This window comes from Cyprinodon tularosa, unplaced genomic scaffold, assembly GCF_016077235.1.
Source record: "Cyprinodon tularosa strain WSP-4 unplaced genomic scaffold, ASM1607723v1 ctg309, whole genome shotgun sequence".
Taxonomy (NCBI): domain Eukaryota; kingdom Metazoa; phylum Chordata; class Actinopteri; order Cyprinodontiformes; family Cyprinodontidae; genus Cyprinodon; species Cyprinodon tularosa.
In genome coordinates, this window is record NW_024039018.1 from 760,991 (window position 1) to 784,458 (window position 23,468).

The following is a 23,468-nucleotide window of genomic DNA, read 5'->3' on the forward strand; positions in this document are numbered from 1 at the left end:
GATAGAACTGTCCTCCAATGACTATGAGGAAGATTTTACTGCGGATGGTGCAGAGATTGTATCTGGGTTTTCGGTGTATGACAGGATAGAGGATTATCATGAGGTTGGTTGGCCTTTTAATGGTGAGTCTCTTGATGGGTCTAGTGAAGGCTCCATGTATGGTCTCTGCGATAGCTCTGAGACAGAAGACGACGAAGAAGACGATGACCACCGTCCACCACAGGGCGAAGAAGACCACCAACCTCCAGGGACCGGCTCTGTCTCCAGGAAGAGGACAAGAGAGGAAGACGAAGATGAAGAGGAGCCCCCTGCCAAGATGTTTTGTCGTGGGAGGGAATAGGAATTTCATCAAGAACCTTCCTTTAACTCCTTCAGCAGCTTCTCACAATGAAGAGAAGCTGAGGCTTAAGCAGAAGAACCAAACATTTGACCATCTTGCTTTGGATCATCTTGCAGAAGGAGTTAGATGGATTTTCTTGGTGATTTGATGTTGATTGGAGGTGGAAAGGGTGAAAGATCACATGTAGATATTATTTATTGATTGGTTTTATATCTGGCAGGTCTAGGGATGCCTCAGGTAGCGTCTAGCCCCGTGGCTTTTCTTTACCCCGCTGCTAGATTTTGTTTTAAGTTTTAGATCTTAAGAATTTTCCTCCAGCACAGACATCAGAGCAGAGACTGGAGACGTGCTACAATTTATAAAAGCTGTAAAACATGAGAGCTGGTTAAAGCAGAAATAATCTAACATGCTCTACGTCTAATGACAGAGCCGGACCGTCTCCTAGGTAACAGAAGGCAAACCAAACAATCCAAGGGTTGATTTAAGAACGAGGTTTGACAAGAACAAAAACAGAATGGAGGCAAATGGAAAACATAAATAAAAGGACAAAAACATAAATCCTGGTTTGAGTTTGAGGCAGAGGACAGGACTGATGGAAGGATGTGGGTTGTGAGTGACGCCGATTGTTAGAACCCGCTTTCAGCTGTGACTTGATCTAGTTCTAGATGTTCCTCTGGTCAGTTGGTGAAAGAACCCTCTGCAGACATACTCTCCATATGATCTAGGCCAGTTCTGACCACAGTGGATCTCTTCTGTGTTTTTTGAATCCCATGTCGGACCGAGCCGCTACAAGCTTTGGGCCGTCAGAAGATGCTGATGAGATCTACGGCGACCAAACCAGAGGAGCAGTAAACAGTGAGAGCATGTTCAGTAAGGAGCAACAATGATCCATCATTTAAATAGAAAGTCAACATTTCAGGAGGCCTCACTTAGTTTTTCATTTATGTTCAGACACTGTGGACGTCCAAAAGCAGAACTCCTGTGAGGAACCGGGACCTCCAGGATGCTGAGGAGCCTCCCAGTCCCCACCTGAGGACGGCACAGAGGAAAACACCTGGAGTAAGCCTTTATTAACACGACAACAGAAAACTTCACTTTAAAATTCTGTAGATTAACTTAGTGTCTTTTTTTTTTACAGGGAAAGAAGGTTGAATATGGAAGCAGCGTTCTAGCAGTCGGATCTCCGTGGAACAGACTCCATCCACACGTGTTTGAAGGTATGTTGGTTGTTTGACTAGAGAGGAATCACATGCAGACAGTTTCAGACTCTGACGACGCTTTGCTTTCATTGATGAAGGAGCTGAAGCAGAGGATGGAGAACACAGACCACCAAGGAGGAGAAACATGGCTCCTCTGCTCGTCTCTCCAACATTCTGGAGTCCTGGAATGAAAAACGTCCACGAGCCCGCAGCTAAACCATCAGTGTGCTCCACCCAGAAAGAAGGTAAAGAACCTTTATTGCTTCCAGATGTTCATCAGTAGTGGTGATGACAATAAAAACAGATCCAGAACAAATAGATTCAAACCATCCCATCAAGGTGGTCTAACCTTTAATCCTTATCTTTCCATCATGAATGGATGTTCATCTAAATTTTCATCTGTTTTACCAAAACTTTACCAGAAGCAGAAGTTCTGACTTTTCCATTAGACCACAGATAAACAGTTCAGAAGCAGCTTCTGATCCAATATGGGAGAATTTCCCCCTGGTTGATCTCTGAAGGGTTTTTAGAACTTCTTAAAGCAGAGAAACGACCCTGATGAAACCAACTGTAGACTCCAACAAACGCAGCATTTTCAGGCATTTTCTCCAAGCATCCATTGTCTACAGTTATCACTGCTGTTAGCTTTAGCTTCTCCCTGTGTGTTTTCCTCTTCTCTTGGTTAAAGTTCCACCTCTCTCAGTGCTTCTGTGTTAAATGTCACAGACCAGCGTGTTCTCTCACTAACTCCTGTTCTTCTTTTCCAGAGATGGTCAGCTGCTCCTTGGACCGGCTCCTCTGTGTCTGTTGGACGTCTGCTGTCCTGTTAAAGACTCGCTCGGCTGCAGTAGATGGGCGCTGACATGGAGCCGGGTTCTGCTGGAGGATCCTTCCTGCTTGAAGCTAGTTTTCCTCTCTACTGTCACCACTTCATTGCTCAGGAGGAGGGACTGATGGAAGATTGGCTGAGCTTCCCTGGATTGAATATGTTTCTTTAAACGCCATAATACACTGAATTTATTTTCATTATGTAAATAGGATCTAATTTGACGTTTATTATTGAAATTCATTCTGTGTTTGTGTTGAATTCTGTTACATGTTTCTGTTTTAAAGCTCTCATGTAAATTGCCTTGATATCATATTAGCTGTGACTTGTTTTTATTTTTAAAAGACTGAATTATATCAAATCCTGCCTACTGGGTCTGGTTCTGTTGAAGGATTCATGTCATTCTATCTTCATCTGTTATTTATTATTACTATAATAAAGGTTTGATTTGTGTTCATTTTTCTTGAAATAAGTGTTTGTAAATTGGTTCTTTATAAATAAACAAACTGAAGTAAACTTGAGCAAGAGTTTTAATATTACTATAGTGCAGCTCTTTAGCATATTTGTGGTTATTATTGTTTCTCATGTAAACAGAACAATTGTTCTGGTCATCTTGCAGCGTCTGAACAAATTAGGTCTATAAAGTTTGTGGTTGTTTTTCATCAGTTCCAGAAAATGTTGTTAGAGGCGGCCAGTTAGCTCTATAAAAAGGACAGGAAAGCATAAAACAACTCAAATTAGTGGAGCCAAAATCAAACTCTAATTGCACTCTGTAACAAACCATACTAAACAGGTTGGGGGTCGTTGTTCATCAGTGGCGCTTCCAGAAAAAATGTATAGGTTTGCACAGAGGGGAGGATGAAAATTAATAGATGTCAAAAACATTTAAAAGTCAATCTCTGCTGATCACAATAAACAACAAGAACATGAATTCAAACATCTTATTTTCCAAATAAATCACTAAAAACAGACCAGATTTCCATGAGGTCCTTGGGAATGAAGCTCCGCTCATATTAATACATTAGTGGAAGTTAAATAAAAATGTTTTCTAAATAATCACTCGACCTGATCTAACAACTTCTATGTCATTCGATTTTTTTTTTTACTTTAAATTGCATTAAAAATCCTTCCCTTGTTGGTGTATATTAGAGTTTGCAATTAGGTTTTTAAACTTCTTTGATTTTTTTAGTTGATAATGGGAATTAATTTGAATCCTTCTTTTATGTCTCTTGTAAAAGAAATGCTGTGTCAGCCTTAGTTCTAAAATGCTCTCTTGGTTTTTCCTTTGAATCCAGGAGCAGTGAAGTACCTGGAAAGCTCAGTCAGTCAAATAAAAAGTCTGAGCTTTTTGTCTTGGAGTTTATGTAGTAATGCTGAGTGGCCAGTAGATGGCAGCATTCTTTTTTTATATTGAACTAAATCCAGTCTCCTTATTTGAAACACATCCATCATAGAATACATGAAATCAGCTCAGTTCACAAAGTATTAAAAACAAACTCATTTATTTTTTTTATCTACTGACAGCAACCCCAACTTAAAGAGTGGTATAAAATATTATTGTATTCTCTATCAAATTAACAAATGTTATCCTTAAAGACAAACATTTTATAACTTTTCATAATGTTAGACTTCTAAATATGATGAATATAAAAACAGGAAATGGATTCAGTGGTTCTACTGTCATCAGATGCTGAATAAGACATTTACAGAGTGGAGCATTTATTTCTGTTTGAGGTTTTTAAGTGTTGTGGTTTTGGTGAATATTTTATCAAATGGAAATTTCTATCATAGTCAAGTTTAGAGTGATTGTAATATTTCTAAAAAAAAAAAATATATATATATATATATATATATATATATATATATATATATATATATATATATATATATATATATATATATATATATATATATATATATATATATATATATATATATATATCAAAATAAAAAAGGATCCAGTTAAGGGGATGTTTTTCCTCCTTTGCTGTTTATTAAAGCTATTTAAACATTAGCAATAACCATCAGAACTCACTAGAATGAAACAGGCATAACAACTGGGCATCAACAACACCGTTATGCATTATTTGTAGCTGATGCATTGTTAGTTTTTAAAAACATAGAAAACTCCAAAGCCAAATTATTAGAAATGATCAAGTCATTTGCATGCTGGTCCTACCATTGACTGCCTATTTACTTACCTATTCACCCAAATTAATAAGAAATAACCAAAAACAAAGGAAACTGACTAAATAACCAAAAAACATCATCTCATAACAGATATCAAACAATAAAATCAAATAAACTTAGCTAGATTATGCACAAATACAAGAAACTTAGTTAATTATTAACAAAAACTAATTGGCTCCTACACATAAAAATCCACATAAACTCCACCAAGAAAGGAAATTAGGCATTCGAAATATTTTAAAAATCCATATAACTTAACCGCAGACATTTTTCACATTTAAATAATGATAAAGAATCAACAAATATTTCATTTAGTCATATCATTGGAAACAAGGAGTAATAAACCTTTTATAAAAATATTCTAAATAACCAAAGGTAATAAGCTCTCAAAGAAATCTTCCATCCTCCTTCTAAACCATGGAGAACATTCATTCAACAAAATTTTCCGGCTCCAAGATGTGTCCATATCCTGCGTATTTTTAAAGACAACGAAGGCTGTCCTGATTAGATGGCCTCCATACACACAGTGACATCCACCATGTGAAGGAAGGCCTTCTACTCTCTCTAATCTGGCTAACAAAGAAACAAAGCACATGCTGTATAAAGAGAAACCTAACATATACACTCACCGGCCACTTTATTAGGTACCCCATGCTAGATTCAACAAGGTGCTGGAAGCATTCCTCAGGGAGTTTGGTCCATATTGACATGATGGCATCACACAGTTGCCGCAGATTTGTCGGCTGCACATCCATGATGCGAATCTCCCGTTCCACCACATCCCAAAGATGCTCCATTGGATTGAGATCTGGTGACTGTGGAGGCCATTTGAGTACAGTGAACTCATTGTCATGTTCAAGAAACCAGTCTGAGATGATTCCAGCTTTATGACATGGCGCATTATTCTGTACATTGTGGTCATAAAGGGATGGACATGGTCAGCAACAATACTCAGGTAGGCTGTGGCGTTGCAACGATGCTCAGTTGGTACCAAAGGGCCCAAAGAGTGCCAAGAAAATATTCCCCACACCATGACACCACCACCACCAGCCTGAACTGTTGATACAAGGCAGGATGGATCCATGCTTTCATGTTGTAGACGCCAAATTCTGACCCTACCATCCGAATGTCGCAGCAGAAATTGAGACTCATCAGACCAGGCAACGTTTTTCCAATCTTCTATTGTCCAATTTCGATGAGCTTGTGCAAATTGTAGCCTCAGTTTCCTGTTCTTAGCTGAAAGGAGTGGCACCCGGTGTGGTCTTCTGCTGCTGTAGCCCATCTGCCTCAAAGTTCGACGTACTGTGTGTTCAGAGATGCTCTTCTGCCCACCTTGGTTGTAACGGGTGGTTATTTGAGTCACTGTTGCCCTTCTATCAGCTCGAACCAGTCTGGCCATTCTCCTCTGACCTCTGGCATCAACAAGGCATTTCCGCCCACAGAACTGCCGCTCACTGGATATTTTTTCTTTTTCGGACCATTCTCTGTAAACCCTAGAGATGGTTGTGCGTGAAAATCCCAGTAGATCAGCAGTTTCTGAAATACTCAGACCAGCCCTTCTGGCACCAACAATCATGCCACGTTCAAAGTCACTCAAATCACCTTTCTTCCCCATAATGATGCTCGGTTTGAACTGCAGGAGATTGTCTTGACCATGTCTACATGCCTAAATGCACTGAGTTGCCGCCATGTGATTGGCTGCTTAGAAATTAAGTGTTAACGGGCAGTTGGACAGGTGTACCTAATAAAGTGGGCGGTGAGTGTATACAGCAGTAAACCACTTCTCCAGACTAGGTAGGACTCCTGCAGGCCTGTGGAGCGATATTTTCTCTCCAGTTTCCCAGCATTTTGCATCAAAGTGCGCAGATCTGCATTAAACGAAAAAGCCAGTTTTCTATTTTAAACGGTTTTCATTTTCAAAGGAGCTGCATTGTCCAAGGCAGTACGCAGAGAACTAGCAACCCCATCAACAAAATCATCAACCTGTGAAGGGGAATAAACTAAGCTTTTGCACTCTGCAGCACTGCTCAGCAACTCTTTAAAATTTATAACTGCACTATAATGATCTGCTACAATTTAACCTTCTTTTGGGGGAGGAGAACTCTGTTAAAGCAATCCTGAAAGTTATTAGAAAGTGGTCAGAGAGGACAGGGTTTTGAGGAAATACTGTTATTTCTTCACATTCTATGCCGTATGTCAGCACAAGATCCAAAGTATGAAGATGAGAATGTGTGGGACTATTCACATTTTGAATAAAGCCAATAGTGTCTAAGATTCCATTAAAGGCTGCTCTTAAGCTATCGCCTTTAATGTAAGCATGGATGTTAAAATTTCACACTGTGATGACCCTATCAGTATGAAGGGAAATAGGCAAGTCAGATCTGTATCTTCGGGATAAAGACTGGCTCTGAGGGCCAGGTCGGTGTGAAGGGGGCTGGGCACGTGCAGCAGCTGGGGGAGCAGTCGCCCCGTCACCCTCCCTTTTCCGCCCCAGGAAGCCCAGTGCGCGGCCCACCTCGCGGTGGCTCGTGTCTGTGGCGCCTCTGGGAGTGACGTCGCGGTTCTCCCGGTGACTCTGGACACACATTGGGCCCTTCTCCCAGATCTCTCCTGCTACGGTGCTCATCCGGGACCTCGTTCGCGCGGGGCCCTGGGAGGGTTGCCTCAGCTGGCGCCTAGCAGCTGACTTAGAACTGGTGCAAACCAGGGGAATCGGACTGTTTAATTAAAACAAAGCCTCGCGAGGGCCCGCGGCAGGTTTTGACGCAATGTGATTTCTGCCCAGTGCTCTGAATGTCAAAGTGAAGAAATTCAATGAAGCACGAGTAAACAGCGGGAGTAACTATGACTCTCTTAAGGGGCGCTACCATAGAACTCCTGTTCGGTACCTTCCCTCGCGATATGGGAGAAGAAGGAGTCACTAGGTTCGTCCTGAGAGGAATTCTCTGACATTTTGCTGGTGAGGGCTAAGCCCCCTTGCCAATGTCGTCATTGGAGCATGGTTACTGGTAATACCTCCCTGTGGTCCCGCTGGTAATGGAGAAATCTGGCTGAATGACCAGGCCCCTGGACCGGAGCTGAGTGATCCGGACCCCAGTATCAGGTTATGTCTGTTCCGAGGCTGGGGTTCTGCACAGCCTACCCAGGCTGCGGTGACCTGACTAAAATATGTGGGCGGTGGGGTCACATGATGATTACAACTTATCATGCGACCAGCACTAGATGGCGGCCGTCACGGGGAGATTAAACCCGGAAAGCAGCATTGCCTGCCTAAACCTAGCCAAATGCCTCTTCATCTAATTAGTCAGTGTATTCTCATTATGAGTTCGTATGAAATTTTACGAAAAGTTATGCACCGTAATTGCGTACGTTTTTGACGTTTTTTTCGCCGTATTTCGTCATATTTTTACGTCTTGCCTCGAGACAAGATATCCTTTTGCATGCGCATCTTACGCACCATTCAATAACATAGAATTTAACATACAATTAACCCTAACCCTGACCCTAACCCTCACCCTAAGATACAAAACAGCAAGAAACAAAGTTAGAGACATCAAGAAGTAATTATTGCACTGTTTTTCCCAGATTTACGTCCGTCCGCGGATCTGCTTTTTTTGTCTGTCTGATCTGGTTTTTTGAGAAAAAACGTCCAAAAGGTACAAAATACTGTGCATAACTTTTCGTACGATTTCATACGAACTGATAATGAGAATATGTTGAATTAGTGATGTGCATGAATGGATGAATGAGATTCCCACTGTCCCTAACCCCCATCCAGCGAAACCACAGCCAAGGGAACAGGCTTGGCAGAATCAGCAGGGAAAGAAGACCTTGGTGAGCTGACTTTAGTCTGGCACCGTGAAGAGACATGAGAGGTGTAGAAGAAGTTGGAGGCTCCGGTCAGCCATTGAAATACCACTACTCTTATATATTTTTTCACTTACAGGGTGAGGCGTGAAGGCTAGCTCTCGGTTCTGGCGTCAAGCAACCCTTGCCCGAGGGATGCGACCCGCATGGGGGACAGTGGCAGGTGGGGAGTTTGACTGGGGCGGTACACCTATCAAACGGTAACACAGGTGTCCTAAGGTGAGCTCAGGGAGGACAGAAACCTCCCGTGGAGTAGAAGGGCAAAAGCTCGCTTGATCTTGATTTTCAGTATGAATACAGACCACGAAAGCGGGGCCTCACGATCGACTTTTTGGGTTTTAAGCAGGAGGTGTCAAAAAAGTTACCATAGGGATAACAGGCTTGTGGCAGCCAAGCGTTCATAGCGACGTCGCTTTTTGATCCTTTGATGTTTTTCTCCTCCTGTATCATTGTGAAGCAGAATTCTGTGACGATCTCGGCACTGGTGCTGGCTTAATCCCAAACTCGACATACCTGCTCACTCTACCCTGACTGCTATTATCACTAATTGGTTACACCTCTATATATACCTCATTTGGATCTGTTCCCAGTGCCAGATCGTCTCAAACCAACCGTTGAGTACCTTCCAGCATTTCAATCTTTTGCCTGCCTACCTGTTGCCTGACCTATTTTCTGCCTTTATTCACCAAGCCTGCCTGATCCCTTATCTAATCCTGTCTACCTGTCCTGAATCCAAACCAGATCTCCGTCTGGACCCCTGCATCAGTTCTGCCTTGGATTGCCTGCCTGTGAGCCTGAACCTCACTCAGTGAGTAGCCGAGTCTGCGTAACCCCTCTGCGTAACCCCTCTGCTTCTCTGAACTTCGTTTTTCAAGATTGAAGACATTTTACTTACATTGTATATAATGTATACATAACATTATCTGTGTGGAACTCATATGAAGTGCAACATGTGATAAAGGTTCAGGATACGGCGACAGTTGCATAAATCGGCGAAGAAGATACAATTATGCAATTCTCAGTAGCATAAAATCAAACATCACACACAGAAAAATAGTGAGTATGCTCCTTGAATGGAACCATTGGTGACAGTGACAGCGCACTACCACATGTTACAGACATCCCAAGTTCCAAAAACAAATTTTAAGGAGTTGCTTATCAAACCCAACCCTCTGCCTCTTCGGTTGTTTGAAAGAATGTGGGGAGTTTTTTTTTTCGGTTCCTCTTTCTTTTTTCTTTTCTGGAATCCGCTTAAGTATCTCTTTTTGGTATCCATCGTCGCTAACAAATTGTATGTAATGGTTATGGTAGTGAACATGTCACCACCTACTGGTGGACAGCAGAACTACAGTTTGTAATAAAATCTGTGATTTTTTATTTTTATTTTTGCAACTGTTCTTTTTTCCCCTTTCAGCTTCCTTTGAAATTGTTAATGGTTGGTGTGTATAATAAAATCTTTTTTAATTTTTTTAAGTGTAAAATTTCTTAGAACAATCATTTAAGGTTCACAGTTTTTCTGTCATTTTATTGAAATAAACTCAAGCAGAGAGTGAAAGTGTTTGTGCAAATTGGGCAATGATGAGCAAAATGAAAGGTATAAGTCATTTTTATTCAAACATGATAGTTTTTCCAAGTTTTTTTGGTTTCAGGTTGGAAGTTGTGTTCAACCAATCTTTTGGCTAAACTGACCTAATTTACCCAATCTATATTTTTACTCGGGCAAAACAATGCAAATTAATCTCATCAGCCAAAATAATTAAGTTTAATCGCAACTTTCAAAAGTCAAAGACAGGTCTTGAACCATCAACCTCTAGCGTCAGAGTCTGTTTCTCACAGATGACGCCACCTATATAGATGTGACGTGTTAACACTGAGTTTTTCCGGTGGTTTCTTTAGATTTTGATCATTACATTGTTTATTCTAACCAAATTAGTTTTAACCAATAGATTGGTTGTTTTTCCAACCAATCTATTCTTAGAATCTATCCAAACTCTATCCAGCTGACAGCAGCTCTCCTCCAAACTCCCAAATCCTGACTTAACACTGAGGCTGTATAGGTGCCAGTCAAAATTCTTGCGCTTCCTGAATCATTTCGCGAAGCGGTCACATGGTATCATGGTAACGAGGCCTCGGATGTCATCAATTTTGGCCCCTCCCCTAAATGAATCACGCCGTGACACGAGCTTCAGGGAAATGCCCCCTTCATTACTCGACACACGCCTCGAAGCCTCGGCTCATCTCGTAACATCACTAGCTTATGGTTTTAATCTACATTCTGGGTTACCCATAACTCCAAGTCGTAGTGTAAAAAATATAATACTCTAATACATTTTTCTTTTAAGATCTTTATTGCGGTTTGAAACATATTATATGAGTGTATTTTTTACCAACCATCTAATAAACTATACACAGTTATTAACATAGTAAGTGAAAGTACCACTGTCTGCTTTGCTATTGGTGTCGTCTTTAAACGGCTCACCATCATTGTGAAATCTGCCATGTGTTGCGGTATAATTATGTCTGGTGCTGTCAGTATCAGGAAGGTATTAGAGGAATTTTTCATACCATTGCATCTGCAAAGAGACATCCTAGTCTACAATTACGTTGGGGAACAAGGTTTCAGTGATGGGGCCCCTTACTTATCAATATTTATGCAATTTATTCCTGAACAAAAATAAATAAAGCCTTTCATTTTATTGCACAAGTTGCACAAGCACTTTCATTGTTTGTTTAAGCTTATGTCACTAAAATGACAGTGTATCTTTAAACATTTCCTAAGAAATTTTAAACACAAAAGCTTAAAAATGAACCTATTAGCATTTAAAATTAGCAAATTAATCCAGATTTGATGTCAAGTCACGTGATTAAAATTAGTCACATTTTTTACAATTTAGAGAGAATGTAAATAATTATTTCCCTGAAAATAAAACCAACTTATCTGAGTCCTGTAATAATAAAACAAAAACAGTCCAAACACTTCCTGTCAAACAAGCTGCCAAGGAAAGGAAGCTGATTGGTCGATCATTTTCGACTCGTCTCTGATTGGCTGATAGAGGCACCTGTTGCACCTGTCAGTGGAGCTGAAAAAGTTTGTCGGCCGCTCAGAAGTTGCAGTGGACCGGTCCATTGTTCGGCCTGGAGGGGGAGCAGAGAATTCCAGTCCGGAACATTTAAGAAGGAAGCAGGCGCGTTTGGACCGGGTCACACCTCTGTGAAGGGATCAGTGGAGTCTTCCAGGAACAGTCGGAGAAACTGCACTACCGCTCCAGACGTCAGCTCCTGGATCAAAAAGCTCCGAACCAGAACCGGTTCACAGGCCGGAAACATGGCATCGAGTCCGGGGCCGGAAAGAAAGGAACTTTTGGAAGTTACCATATGTGACCGTGGAGTGGGCGGCGTGGACTTTCACTCCACGGACGATTCCTACGGGTTCCAGCAGTGGACGAACAAAGACACATCATCGCAATCAGAGCAGGGGGTCTGCGGGGACACCGCCCCCCGCAGCAGGACCTCCATCGTGGACTGCCTGCTGGTGGAGCTCTACGACACGAGGACCGCGGACAGCTGGGACAGCTCCACGGAGGCGTCCGGTTCCGATGCCTTCCTGGGCCGGAGTAACTCCGGATCCGGCTTCCTGCAGGAGCTGCAGGAGAGACACACCAGGAGGCTCCAGATGAAGTACCTGGCCCAGAAAGGTGAGGGCTGGCACATCCTGGAGGGTCCAAACTGTCTGGATTAGTTTAAACACATCGGAACAAAGCAGAAGTTGGTCATGAAAAAAAATATAATGTCTGATGGAACTCATTTTTCTTCTGTCCCTAAAATGATGAAGAGAACTTGGTTTGTTTCAGTTTTAATGGAATATAAACATCATCTGAAGTTTTTTTTTTTTTATAATAGTAATTGAACTTAATCTCACACTGGAGAAATTCAGCTCTGCATTTATTCTATCCCTTTGGACAGGGGCGGACTTAGGAAATTAGGGGCAAAAGCAGGCAGGGCAGGGGTTGAGGTCATTTGCACAGAAACAATTTTTACTTGCCCAGTATAATGTTTGATAAATATAGTTCCTAATATTCATTTTTGTATATATATCAATGAAATATGTTTGTTTTTTAAATGTTTTTTGTAATTCAGTATTGTTTAAGTTTCCAGGTTCCTGGTGTGTATCTGCATGCGTCAGATAATGAACTCAAGCCTACATTACCGTGTTAACATGCTTTTCAATCCTTCCTGCACATTCTTTACAAACTAAACTTTGCTTTAAACTGTTGTCTGCTTGGAAAAATATAAATTGTAATGTTAAAAATCTAAAAAAAAACTTGACAGGTTAAAAACTTAAGATAAATCACAAGACAGACGTCAATGTTACAAATGAATAACTTTTATTTTAGAGTCACGGTATGTTTATACAAGATAATACTATTAATATAATGTGACTTTTCTAGAGAATCATTATAGTTATTTTATTCAGGGTTTCCACAGTCTGACATCATTTCAGAATTCCCTGACTTTTAACTCACTCAGGATTAGTTTTCCCTGACAAAATAAATGCAGCCGTTTGTCGTTTTGGTAACTAGATCAAAATTAAACACCAGGTGGACAAAAATCACACCATCTGGTGGAAAATCACCCGGCTTTTTCAAATCACACGAGAAAACAAAAATGGCGCCGGCAACGCTTCTGCGTCGTTTTCATCGAATGTCGATGATTTTAAAGTAATTTTGAGTGATAAATAAATTTTTTTTTTGCAATCATTACACTTGCCCGACGGGCAAATGAAATTAAATTTGTACTCTCCCGACAAAAAAACCTACTTGCCCCGGGCGATGGTTAGCATCGAGCCCTGCGGGGGGCCCTCTGAATTGAGAAGACGACACATAAAACCCACCCATTATACAGATATAGATATTTTAATTTGACTGTATGATCTGGTTGAACTGTAAAGTGCCTTGAGATGACATGTGTTGTGAATTTGGCGCTATATAAATAAACTGAATTGAATTGAATTGAATAGAATAGACATCCATTATCTGTTCTAGGTTGTGTCCCTCTCTTCTTGTCCCTTTTCTTCTTGTTTTCCTCTCTATGTTTTGTACTCAGCTGACTTTTCATGCTGTCTCTAAAGGAATGAAAGATTTTTTCCAAGCACTAAGCTCACTTAGCTGATTGCTCCTTCCTGTGTTTCCAAAAAGGCCAAAGTAAATAACCCAGTCCTTCTTTTCACTGTAGACAAGCCATGATCTGCTTCTCTGTTCTCCATTTTTCATTTGGATGAAATAATAGCTGCATGAATCATGACAGCAGACAAGATAGAGGAGAGCAGGAGGCGGGGTTACCAACCTACTCGCTCTGGAGAGCAGAGTTCGCTGCTTTTAGATGTTGTCTCCAAAGTCTCCAGTAGCAGAAAAAAAGAAGCTAGATTTGGCGCTAGGAGCTTTTTTGAAATAAGTGCCAGAGGGGTCTGCAAAGTGTCTAAATATAGCGACAAAAGCGCTAAGTTGGCAACACTGCTCTTTGCATCGTTAGTTTTGAAATGGTTTGCTGCTGTCTGTTTGGACCTTTCTGAACATGTGCAGCAAATTAAATTATTCAATATGGTGGACACTGGGGGGGAGGGGCACACTTAATGTTATAAGCGTTTTGAAGATTTAAAAAAACAGCCTACCTACATGTCAGTTGGATCAGGTAGAGGTCTTAAGGCTGATTTATACTCAGAAACCAGGTCGTCTGCGCGTGTGTCGCAGTGAAACGCAAATATGCCCCCGCCCCTTCCGCAGAAACTATGGTGCACCTCTCCAAAATTTTAGGAGACTGCACACAGGAGACTCTGATTGGTCAAATCAACATCTGCTCTACACTATGTATATTTCCTGTTTGTTTGTATGACCGCCATTGTGGAAAATGACTCGTGACGTTGGACCAGCTAGAAGGGCGAGGTGCACGAGAACGCTGGGATGTTTTTTTCACCTGGAGCTTTTTCGCCCTGACGACCCTCCGTTTTCACACAAAGTTGCCTCTTGTGTTTTTCGAGTTCACCGCCGCGGCCGTATCTAGACCCACAGCTAGTTCTCGATTGTCTCTCTTGCCTTGTGGCGTGGAATAAAATAGAGCAGACCACGCTTCAAAACTGGGCATAAATGAAAAATATCTGCGACTGTCACTGTGACACACTGCGCACTCCCGACGCTACGGAAGCCGGCAGACCAAACCAGCACATTCAGCTCGGCAAAGAACTCATGCTCTTCCTCAACACTGAAGTCCTCAGACATTTTTCTTTCGTTGTTTCTTTCTTTGCACAGGTAAACAGCACATTTCTTCTTCTACGCTTGCATTATTGGCAGAGCAGACACTGAATGCGCACTTTCATCTGGCTTGGTCTGCCGGCTTCCGTAGCGTCGTGAACGCGCTTTCAGGAAATCCTATACACTACTGTTTATGCTCCAAAAACATTCTAAATGACTTCGTTTCGAGTAAATTCTGGATGCTACCCACTCAGGACACTTGGATTACATTGGACGAGCAGTATGGAGGAATATTGACACGTTTTTTGTGGACTTTTATGGACCTTTCTGTCTCGGTCACCATAGACCTCCATTATTTGAATGTCAGCAGACAGCAAGAAGCCTCCCAGATCTCCAGATGCATTTGAGATATCAAAAAAGTACTCCAGAGTGTTGTTCAGCATGGGGGTGAGTAGAAAATGAAGGCTAATCATGTTTTGGGTGTACTATTCCTTTAGGCCCACTCCCACCAACTGCCACTCTGAGTCCCTGAGCAAGACCCTAAATCCCACACTGCTCCCCTGGCAGTGTCAACCCACTGCTCCCCAAGGGGAGGGGTTAAATCCAGAGAATGAATTTTGATGCTCTGTACTTGTGACGGTGTAATGACAATACCTAGGAAAAAAGTAGCTCAATGTTTTTGATACAAGTCTGAAATTTTACTGGCATTCAGTAAGCAAAACAGACTGGGACCGTTTTATTTGAACTATCTCATGAGAATTTTTTTTTTTATTTCATTTATGTGTAAAAGAGCAATAACCTATGTTTTAATGAGCCCAGTGATGAGCTCTGGGGACCATTAACCTGCAGAAACTACAGGTGGTACACTGTATAAATCTGACTATAAACATCTGTGGGATCAGATTTGATTCAAGAAAACGCAAGAATCAATGGAATGAAGTGGAGCTTCAGGAAGTCGGCTGTTTACGGAGGGTCGTGTCGGGCTTAGGTCAGGCTTACGGTTTGTTCGCGGTTGGGCTTAGGTCAACTTGGCTAAGGTAAGGGTTACGTCCGGGTTAGGCTTAGTTTGGAGTCTGGCTTAGGTTGACGTTAGGCTTAGGTGAGGTTTATGCTTAGGTAAGGCTTAGACATAGATATAGGTCAGGCTTAGGTTAAGTTTAGGGTTACCGGTAGGTTGGGTTTAGGCAAAGGTTAGGGTTAAGGTTATGCTTAGATCAGGGTTAGGCTTTCTAGGTAATCTAGATGGGTTAGAGTTAGGATGTTTTGCTGGTTGAAATCTTTTGGCTTACTTTGTCTTGTCACACAGGTTCTGTTTTTTAAGTGTATTGATTTCACAAGTGAAGACTTGACATTTTACTGGTTGGTCTTGAAAGATTTCCTACCAAGCTAAATAAAATAATCTTCCATCGCTGCACAGTTGTAGTGAAGGCGGAACCGGAGGTTTGGCTCTGACCAGTACGTCTGTAGGAGCTGAAACTGCCGGTCAGATTGAGGTTCTGGGTCTCTAGGCTGGTCGGGACCACGGAGCTAAACAGGAATCCAGAGCCTCACCCTTCACTCACATTTGGCTTGGTGGAGATAAAGAATGCTGAGAGCTGGAAGTCAAGAAGAGGAAACGATCTGATAGCATCTGAAGGAGCAGCTCTGTCTGCGGCGCCTGCTGGGGGAGGGGCTAAGTTTTGTTTTGTTTTGTAGATTTTTAGGCTGATAAAACTTTCTAAGAACATTACAACAGTGATTTCCCTTTTCCATTTCTGTTAAAACATTTTGAGGTATTATGTATATCTGACATTTCAGAGTTCTGATAGTTGGGTCCTCAATAATGACCAGAAGAGATTATAGCTTCATTGGAAGCTGCTGAAAATGTTGAAAAATCAATGTGTTCTGATTGTGACTGTCAGAGGGGAATCTGGATCATGTTCTGGCTCTAAATCCCTCTGTGCCAAACAGACTGTTCTGGAAGTGCTGATCTTTGGACCGAACTCGGGAGACTTTTACCCTGATGTGGGTGTGGCTTCCTGACGGCCTTCCTAATGATGTAAATCTGATTCTCTCCCTGCTTAAGTCCGTGCTTTCTCTTCCCTCTGCCAGACCTGCAGGAGCTGCGCTCCATCATCCAGGAGGTGAAGTACCGCTCTGGGCTGCAGTCCACCAAGCTCATCCGGCAGCTGAAGAGGCGCGACCGACTTTACAACAAACGGCAGAAGAACTATGACATCATCACGGCCTGCCTTCAGGCTGTCTCTCAGAAGCGACGTAAGACTCCAAAAGATTTATTAACATTTAGTTTTATTCAACAATCCCCTTCAGAAGTTTCTGTCTTTATGGAAGTTCTCTGCTTGGTTTCAGTCAGAATAGTTACAGGTATGTGGGAGAAATTCTCAGGCTACCGGGGTCCATCGGGGACACAGCCTGGGGAAGAAACCATATGTGTGGCAGCTAATGTGGCTAGTAGCCATCTGTTGTAGCGGCCACTTGGAATTAACAGCCAGATGCAGGGAGTTCAAAAACTGCTTAACTCTTGTTTAAATTTAAAATATTAATGTTCACACATGCAACAAAAAAGGATTTGTATTGTCCTTAACTCGTAAAGTTTTGCGTTTTAAACAAATAAACTAATGATTTTCTACTGCTTCAAAAATAAATGAACATTTATCACAAATCACAATTGTTCATATTTATATCTCATTCTTCTTTCCAAGTGTGCTATTTTAACAGGTTTCTTCAGGATCTAACGCTGTCTGACATGCTTAGCAAGAACAGGAAGTGCAGCATGTCACAAAAAACTGGAGAAGAAAATCTACTGTTCTTCAAAATAAAGCATCAATTAACCACTAGGTGTCACTGCTGGACCAATGAACAAGAACGAGAATTTTGTCGTTTAGTAGTCCTTTACACTCCCACCAAATCCTGTCTTGATGATTGAACAGAGTAACATGTAAGGGGTACATTAATTGAACAGGATTTCTAGATTCTACTAAATGAATATGGTTGCATAAAACCAGCATAGAGTAAATAAACTGTACAAAAGTTCTTCTGTTCTGCTCAATTTTCCAAAAAAAGAACCATTTTCTGGATTGGCCTCTCAATAGAAGAAGAAGAATTGGACTTTCGCTCTCCAACTTGAACTTTGACTCGACGGACCAATCCATTGCTGGCTTGAACGGTTTCCACCACTCATCCTGGTTGCCACCGTTTTCTTGGAAAGTCGTCGTCTTTGATAATGACAACGTCATCTTTCTTGAGGTTTCAACATAATGCCAATGATTAGGATCGCTGTTATTATCTCTAATCACTTGGACACGGTTGGTAACGAATATGTGGAACCTGCAGGCATCATTATTGATGTACCCTAGTACAACTCGTGAGTCAGTCCAGAAAAACTCTTGATCAATCTTCAGGTCAAGTTCACATCTTAACTTAACGCTGACCTTTGTAGAAACCACTGCTGCAAGTTCTAAAAAAAGCTATTTCCATTTCTCTTTTAACAGCTGCAGTTTTGCTCTTCCTTGATCCATCTGTTGTTGCATTTCCAATTCTTTTAGCTTCATTTCTGACAGCATTTCTGACTCTTAAGTTTCCATTCATTTTCTAATTTTTGAAGCCGTGCTCGCTGCGCTTGAATTTCTTTTGTGGCCTTTGATTGCTCCACTTTAGCAGCAAGCTCTGCTTGTGCATCTGCCTTGCTGGTATTTGTACTAGATGAGCTGGAATGGCTGCTTGAAGTCTCTGATGACTTTGATAAGCTTATGTAGGGCCCTATAAAATCTGTTTTATTTTTCCCAAATTCCGTTTTTTCCGTTTTATGTATGTATTTTTGCGCTTCCAATCAATGGAATGTTGACTTGCAAAACGATAGTTCACCTGACACGTAAAAGTCACGAGGGAACTGCTCGGCTCTATACTCAGGGCTTAGCGTCGTGTTTCTCAACTTTTTCGCCGAAAGCTGAGGTGTGGAGAGCCGCGTCGCCATTTTTTTCAAATTCTGATGGATGTGTCGCCCGGATTTGCGTCCCCGGTGTGCATTTCCCCCCGACGTACGTTCTTCTCCCACACAAAAACAGAATTTCATTTCAAATGTAGAAATTCTACGTTTACACTAGATTCTGCGTTAATTTGCCAATTCCGCGATTCCGTGATTGCGGAAATTATAGGGCCCTACTTATGGTTTCAGTTTGAGTGTGACCAAAGATAGATCCATATTCATCTTTGTTTAATGTTAAAGGAATAGTACACCCAAAACATGATTAGCCTTCATTTTCTACTCACCCCCATGCTGAACAACACTCTGGAGTACTTTTTTGATATCTCAAATGCATCTGGAGATCTGGGAGGCTTCTTGCTGTCTGCTGACATTCAAATAATGGAGGTCTATGGCGCCCGAGGCAGAAAGGTCCATAAAAGTCCACAAAAAACGTGTCAATATTCCTCCATACTGCTCGTCCAATGTATTCCCAGTGTCCTGAGGGGTAGCATCCAGAATTTACTCGAAACGAAGTCATTTAGAATGTTTTTAGAGCATAAACAGTAGTGTATAGGATTTCCTAAAAGCGCGTTCACGACGCTATGGAAACCACGGCAGACCAAACCAGATGAAAGTGCGCATTCAGCTCGGCAAAGAACTCATGCTCTTCCTCAACACTGAAGTCCTCAGACATTTTTCTTTCGTGGTTTCTTTCTTTGCACAGGTAAACAGCACATTTCTTCTTCTACGCTTGCATTATCGGCAGAGCAGATGCTGAATGCACACTTTCATCTGGTTTGGTCTGCCGGCTTCCGTAGCGTCGTGAACGCGCTTTTAGGAAATCCTATACACTACTGTTTATGCTCTAAAAACATTGTAAATGACTTCGTTTCGAGTAAATTCTGGATGCTACCCACTCAGGACACTTGGAATACATTGGACGAGCAGTATGGAGGAATATTGACACGTTTTTTGTGGACTTTTATGGACCTTTCTGTCTCGGTCACCATAGACCTCCATTATTTGAATGTCAGCAGACAGCAAGAAGCCTCCCAGATCTCCAGATGCATTTGAGATATCAAAAAAGTACTCCAGAGTGTTGTTCAGCATGGGGGTGAGTAGAAAATGAAGGCTAATCATGTTTTGGGTGTACTATTCCTTTAATCTTTCTTTCTCAAGATGACTATTATAATCTTTATCAATAGTCTCTGTACGATTATTTGAGGTCACAAATGTCTTTTCTAAGCGTAACGCAGGCTTCCATGTGGTGTTACTGTTCGTAAAATGGGTTCGTCCTGCAGTCTTACTGCAGCATACTTTGCTTGAATACTTTCCTGTAAAACACTGAGTTCTTCTAATGTACAGAGGGCCTTTAGTTTTTTCCTAGTTTCTCTTGCCAACCACTTCCAAGAATCATAGGCCTTGTGGAACGCTTTCTCACGTTTTATGTTTTCCAGTATGTGCATCTCTTGGCATTTTTCTGTTTGTTTTCTTTCTCTGGAGCTAGACCTGAGTGGCATGTCTACAGGATTATCTGTTTTCTCTGTTGGAAGTGATATTTTATTTCCTTTCTTCAACTGCTTTGGATTCAACGAAGACTTTCTATTTATCCCTTGCCTCCCTATGCCAATTCAGGTATGTTGTGAGCTTGTTCAGGTGATGGTCCATTTTAATTATATGCTTTATCTTGCCTGTGTGAGATCCTTGGTGCGAGTAGAGACAGTTGGGTTTCAGATGGGATAGTGTCAGCTTCACTGTAGAGAGATCTAGTCTCTTGCAATGAGTTTTCACTGTAGCGGCCTCTTGGAATTAGCAGCCAGACGCCGGGAGTTCAAAAACTGAAACCTGTAGCATGAAATACAAGAATATGAAATTGTTTGACATGCTTAACTCTTGTTTAAAATTAAAGTATTAATGTTCACGCATACAACAAAAAAGGATTTATATTGTCCTTAACTCGTCAGCATAAAGTTTTTGTGTTTTAAACAAATAAACTAATGATTTTCTACTGCTTCAAAAACAAATTAATAACTTTTATCACAATTGTTCATATTTATACCTCATTCTGCTTTCCAAGTGTGCTATTTTAACAGGTTTCTTCAGGATCTAACGCTGTCTGAACATGCTTAGCAATAACAGGAAGTGCAGCATATCACAAAAAACACAAGAAGAAAATCTACTGTTCTTCTTAAATTTACCACTAGGTGGCACTGCTGGACCAATGAACAAGAAGGAGAACTGTATCGTTCAGTAGTCATTTACATCTGTAGCTCTGGCGTGGACGTAAAAGTCTAAACAGTCTGTGTGGGATCTAAATCTGAGGTCCGAATGGTTGTTTTTCAGACTTGTAGGAGGAGCTCATCTAAAACGGAGAGCTCCTGCTAGTGTTCTCCTTGGTCCTTTGCTGAAGAGCTCCTCTTTAGCTTCTAGATGTATAGGTCTAAAGGCAGAGTTAGGGAGGGAGCAGGGGGCATGGCCACCCCTTTGTCCCCCCCACTGTCCCAAACCACATGATTACTCCAATCTGGATGTAATTCTCCACCTCTGGAACAGAGCAGTTCTCATATAAACCAGAAGTTGGCAGCACTGATAAGAGTTCAGAGTTTGGGTTCTACTCTGACGGTTCAGAGTTAGGGTTCTACTGTGACGGTTCAGAGTTTGGGTTCTACTCTGACGGTTCAGAGTTTGGGTTCTACTGTGACGGTTCAGAGTTTGGGTTCTACTGTGACGGTTCAGAGTTTGGGTTCTACTGTGACGGTTCAGAGTTTGGGTTCTACTGTGACGGTTCAGAGTTTGGGTTCTACTGTGACGGTTCAGAGTTTGGGTTCTACTGTGACGGTTCAGAGTTTGGGTTCTACTGTGACGGTTCAGAGTTTGGGTTCTACTCTGACGGTTCAGAGTTTGGGTTCTACTCTGACGGTTCAGAGTTTGGGTTCTACTCTGACGGTTCAGAGTTTGGGTTCTACTCTGACGGTTCAGAGTTTGGGTTCTACTCTGACGGTTCAGAGTTTGGGTTCTACTCTGACGGTTCAGAGTTTGGGTTCTACTCTGACGGTTCAGAGTTTGTGACGGTTCAGAGTTTGGGTTCTACTGTGACGGTTCAGAGTTTGTGACGGTTCAGAGTTTGGGTTCTACTGTGACGGTTCAGAGTTTGGGTTCTACTGTGACGGTTCAGAGTTTGGGTTCTACTGTGACGGTTCAGAGTTTGGGTTCTACTGTGACGGTTCAGAGTTTGGGTTCTACTCTGACGGTTCAGAGTTTGGGTTCTACTCTGACGGTTCAGAGTTTGGGTTCTACTCTGACGGTTCAGAGTTTGGGTTCTACTGTGACGGTTCAGAGTTTGGGTTCTACTCTGACGGTTCAGAGTTTGGGTTCTACTCTGACGGTTCAGAGTTTGGGTTCTACTCTGACGGTTCAGAGTTTGGGTTCTACTCTGACGGTTCAGAGTTTGGGTTCTACTCTGACGGTTCAGAGTTTGGGTTCTACTCTGACGGTTCAGAGTTTGGGTTCTACTCTGACGGTTCAGAGTTTGGGTTCTACTCTGACGGTTCAGAGTTTGGGTTCTACTCTGACGGTTCAGAGTTTGGGTTCTACTCTGACGGTTCAGAGTTTGGGTTCTACTCTGACGGTTCAGAGTTAGGGTTCTACTCTGACGGTTCAGAGTTAGGGTTCTACTCTGACGGTTCAGAGTTAGGGTTCTACTCTGACGGTTCAGAGTTTGGGTTCTACTCTGACGGTTCAGAGTTAGGGTTCTACTCTGACGGTTCAGAGTTAGGGTTCTACTCTGACGGTTCAGAGTTAGGGTTCTACTCTGACGGTTCAGAGTTAGGGTTCTACTCTGACGGTTCAGAGTTTGGGTTCTACTCTGACGGTTCAGAGTATCTATATAATGGGTCTGTTTTATGTGTTTTCTCTATTCAGAGGGCCCCCTGCCTAATTTTGCCTAGGGCCCCAACGTTTTTAAATCCGACCCTGCTTATACAAAACTAACCCATAAAAAGTATACCAGCAGCTTTGCCAGATTTCTCGTACAACAGGCATACGCTGGTTAAATCAACACGGTGTGACAGGGGCTTACGCCCAAAGATGTCAGGGACTTGGTTTCTAATAAGTTTTTGAATCTCTAAAGCTCATGAAATAAGTCCTTTTGACTTCTTTGGATTCCTGCTTCTCCTGATAAATAAATTGAAAATTTTAAAAACTCCTTTTAGTATTGTCAATGTTGTTTCTATTGTTTGTCCAAATCATAGGCGGTTCTGGACGGGGGCCAACGGGGGCCAGTGCCCCTGTAGATCACGTTATGGCCCCTGTACCAAAGACGTAATACTCAAAGAAATTCTAATGATGATATGTGCTGGAACAACCATGATTACTGATCTATTTTATCTTTTTTCTTTACAAATTCTATTTTATAAATAATTTAAAAACAATAAGGTGGTGGCTTCAGCAGTATTGAGATAGGATCCCAGGTTTCATCTGCTAAATGTTCTTTTCAAAACAAAAAAAAAAAAAAAAACAGCTGAATTTATCTGTTTTTCTCGAGCCTTAATTCTGATTTTACAGAAAACGGTCATTTTAACTTAAGCCGGGCGTACACTGTGCGATTTTTCTGTAATGTTGCACGCAGCTACAATTCACACTGTACAACCAAACCTCAGGCACTATCAGGCTACATGCGGCCCGATCGAAAATTCTCGCATGACTGGAAAGTCAGCCCAAAAAGGGCTAAAAAAAATCGCACACTGTGGGCCCGGCTTTAAATTAAGTAAAAAATATGTAAAATTCCTAAATTATGAATGTATATAAGGCATAGAACTTTAATTAAACCTAATTGAAT

General features: G+C 41.7%; 1 protein-coding gene and 1 long non-coding RNA gene across 3 annotated transcripts in view; both read left to right on the forward strand.

Annotated features, from left to right (window-relative positions):
* Positions 1-914: 914 nt before the first annotated feature.
* On the forward strand, positions 915-1,759 carry LOC119788041. The gene is made up of 4 exons (XR_005281413.1): positions 915-1,210; positions 1,292-1,399; positions 1,479-1,557; positions 1,638-1,759. It is a non-coding gene; the product is annotated as an uncharacterized LOC119788041 (long non-coding RNA).
* A 9,818-nt stretch (positions 1,760-11,577) lies between these two features.
* Positions 11,578-23,468, forward strand: part of tbc1d30 (TBC1 domain family, member 30) — a 30,178-nt gene continuing 18,287 nt past the window's right edge. The window contains exons 1-2 of one of the 2 annotated variants that reach the window (XM_038292131.1): positions 11,578-12,117; positions 16,759-16,923. In XM_038292131.1, coding sequence (XP_038148059.1) covers positions 11,748-12,117; positions 16,759-16,923 — 535 coding nt within the window. In that variant the 5' untranslated portion in view covers positions 11,578-11,747. The remainder of the gene's footprint in view (positions 12,118-16,758; positions 16,924-23,468) is intronic. The other variant, XM_038292132.1, reaches the window with a different exon arrangement.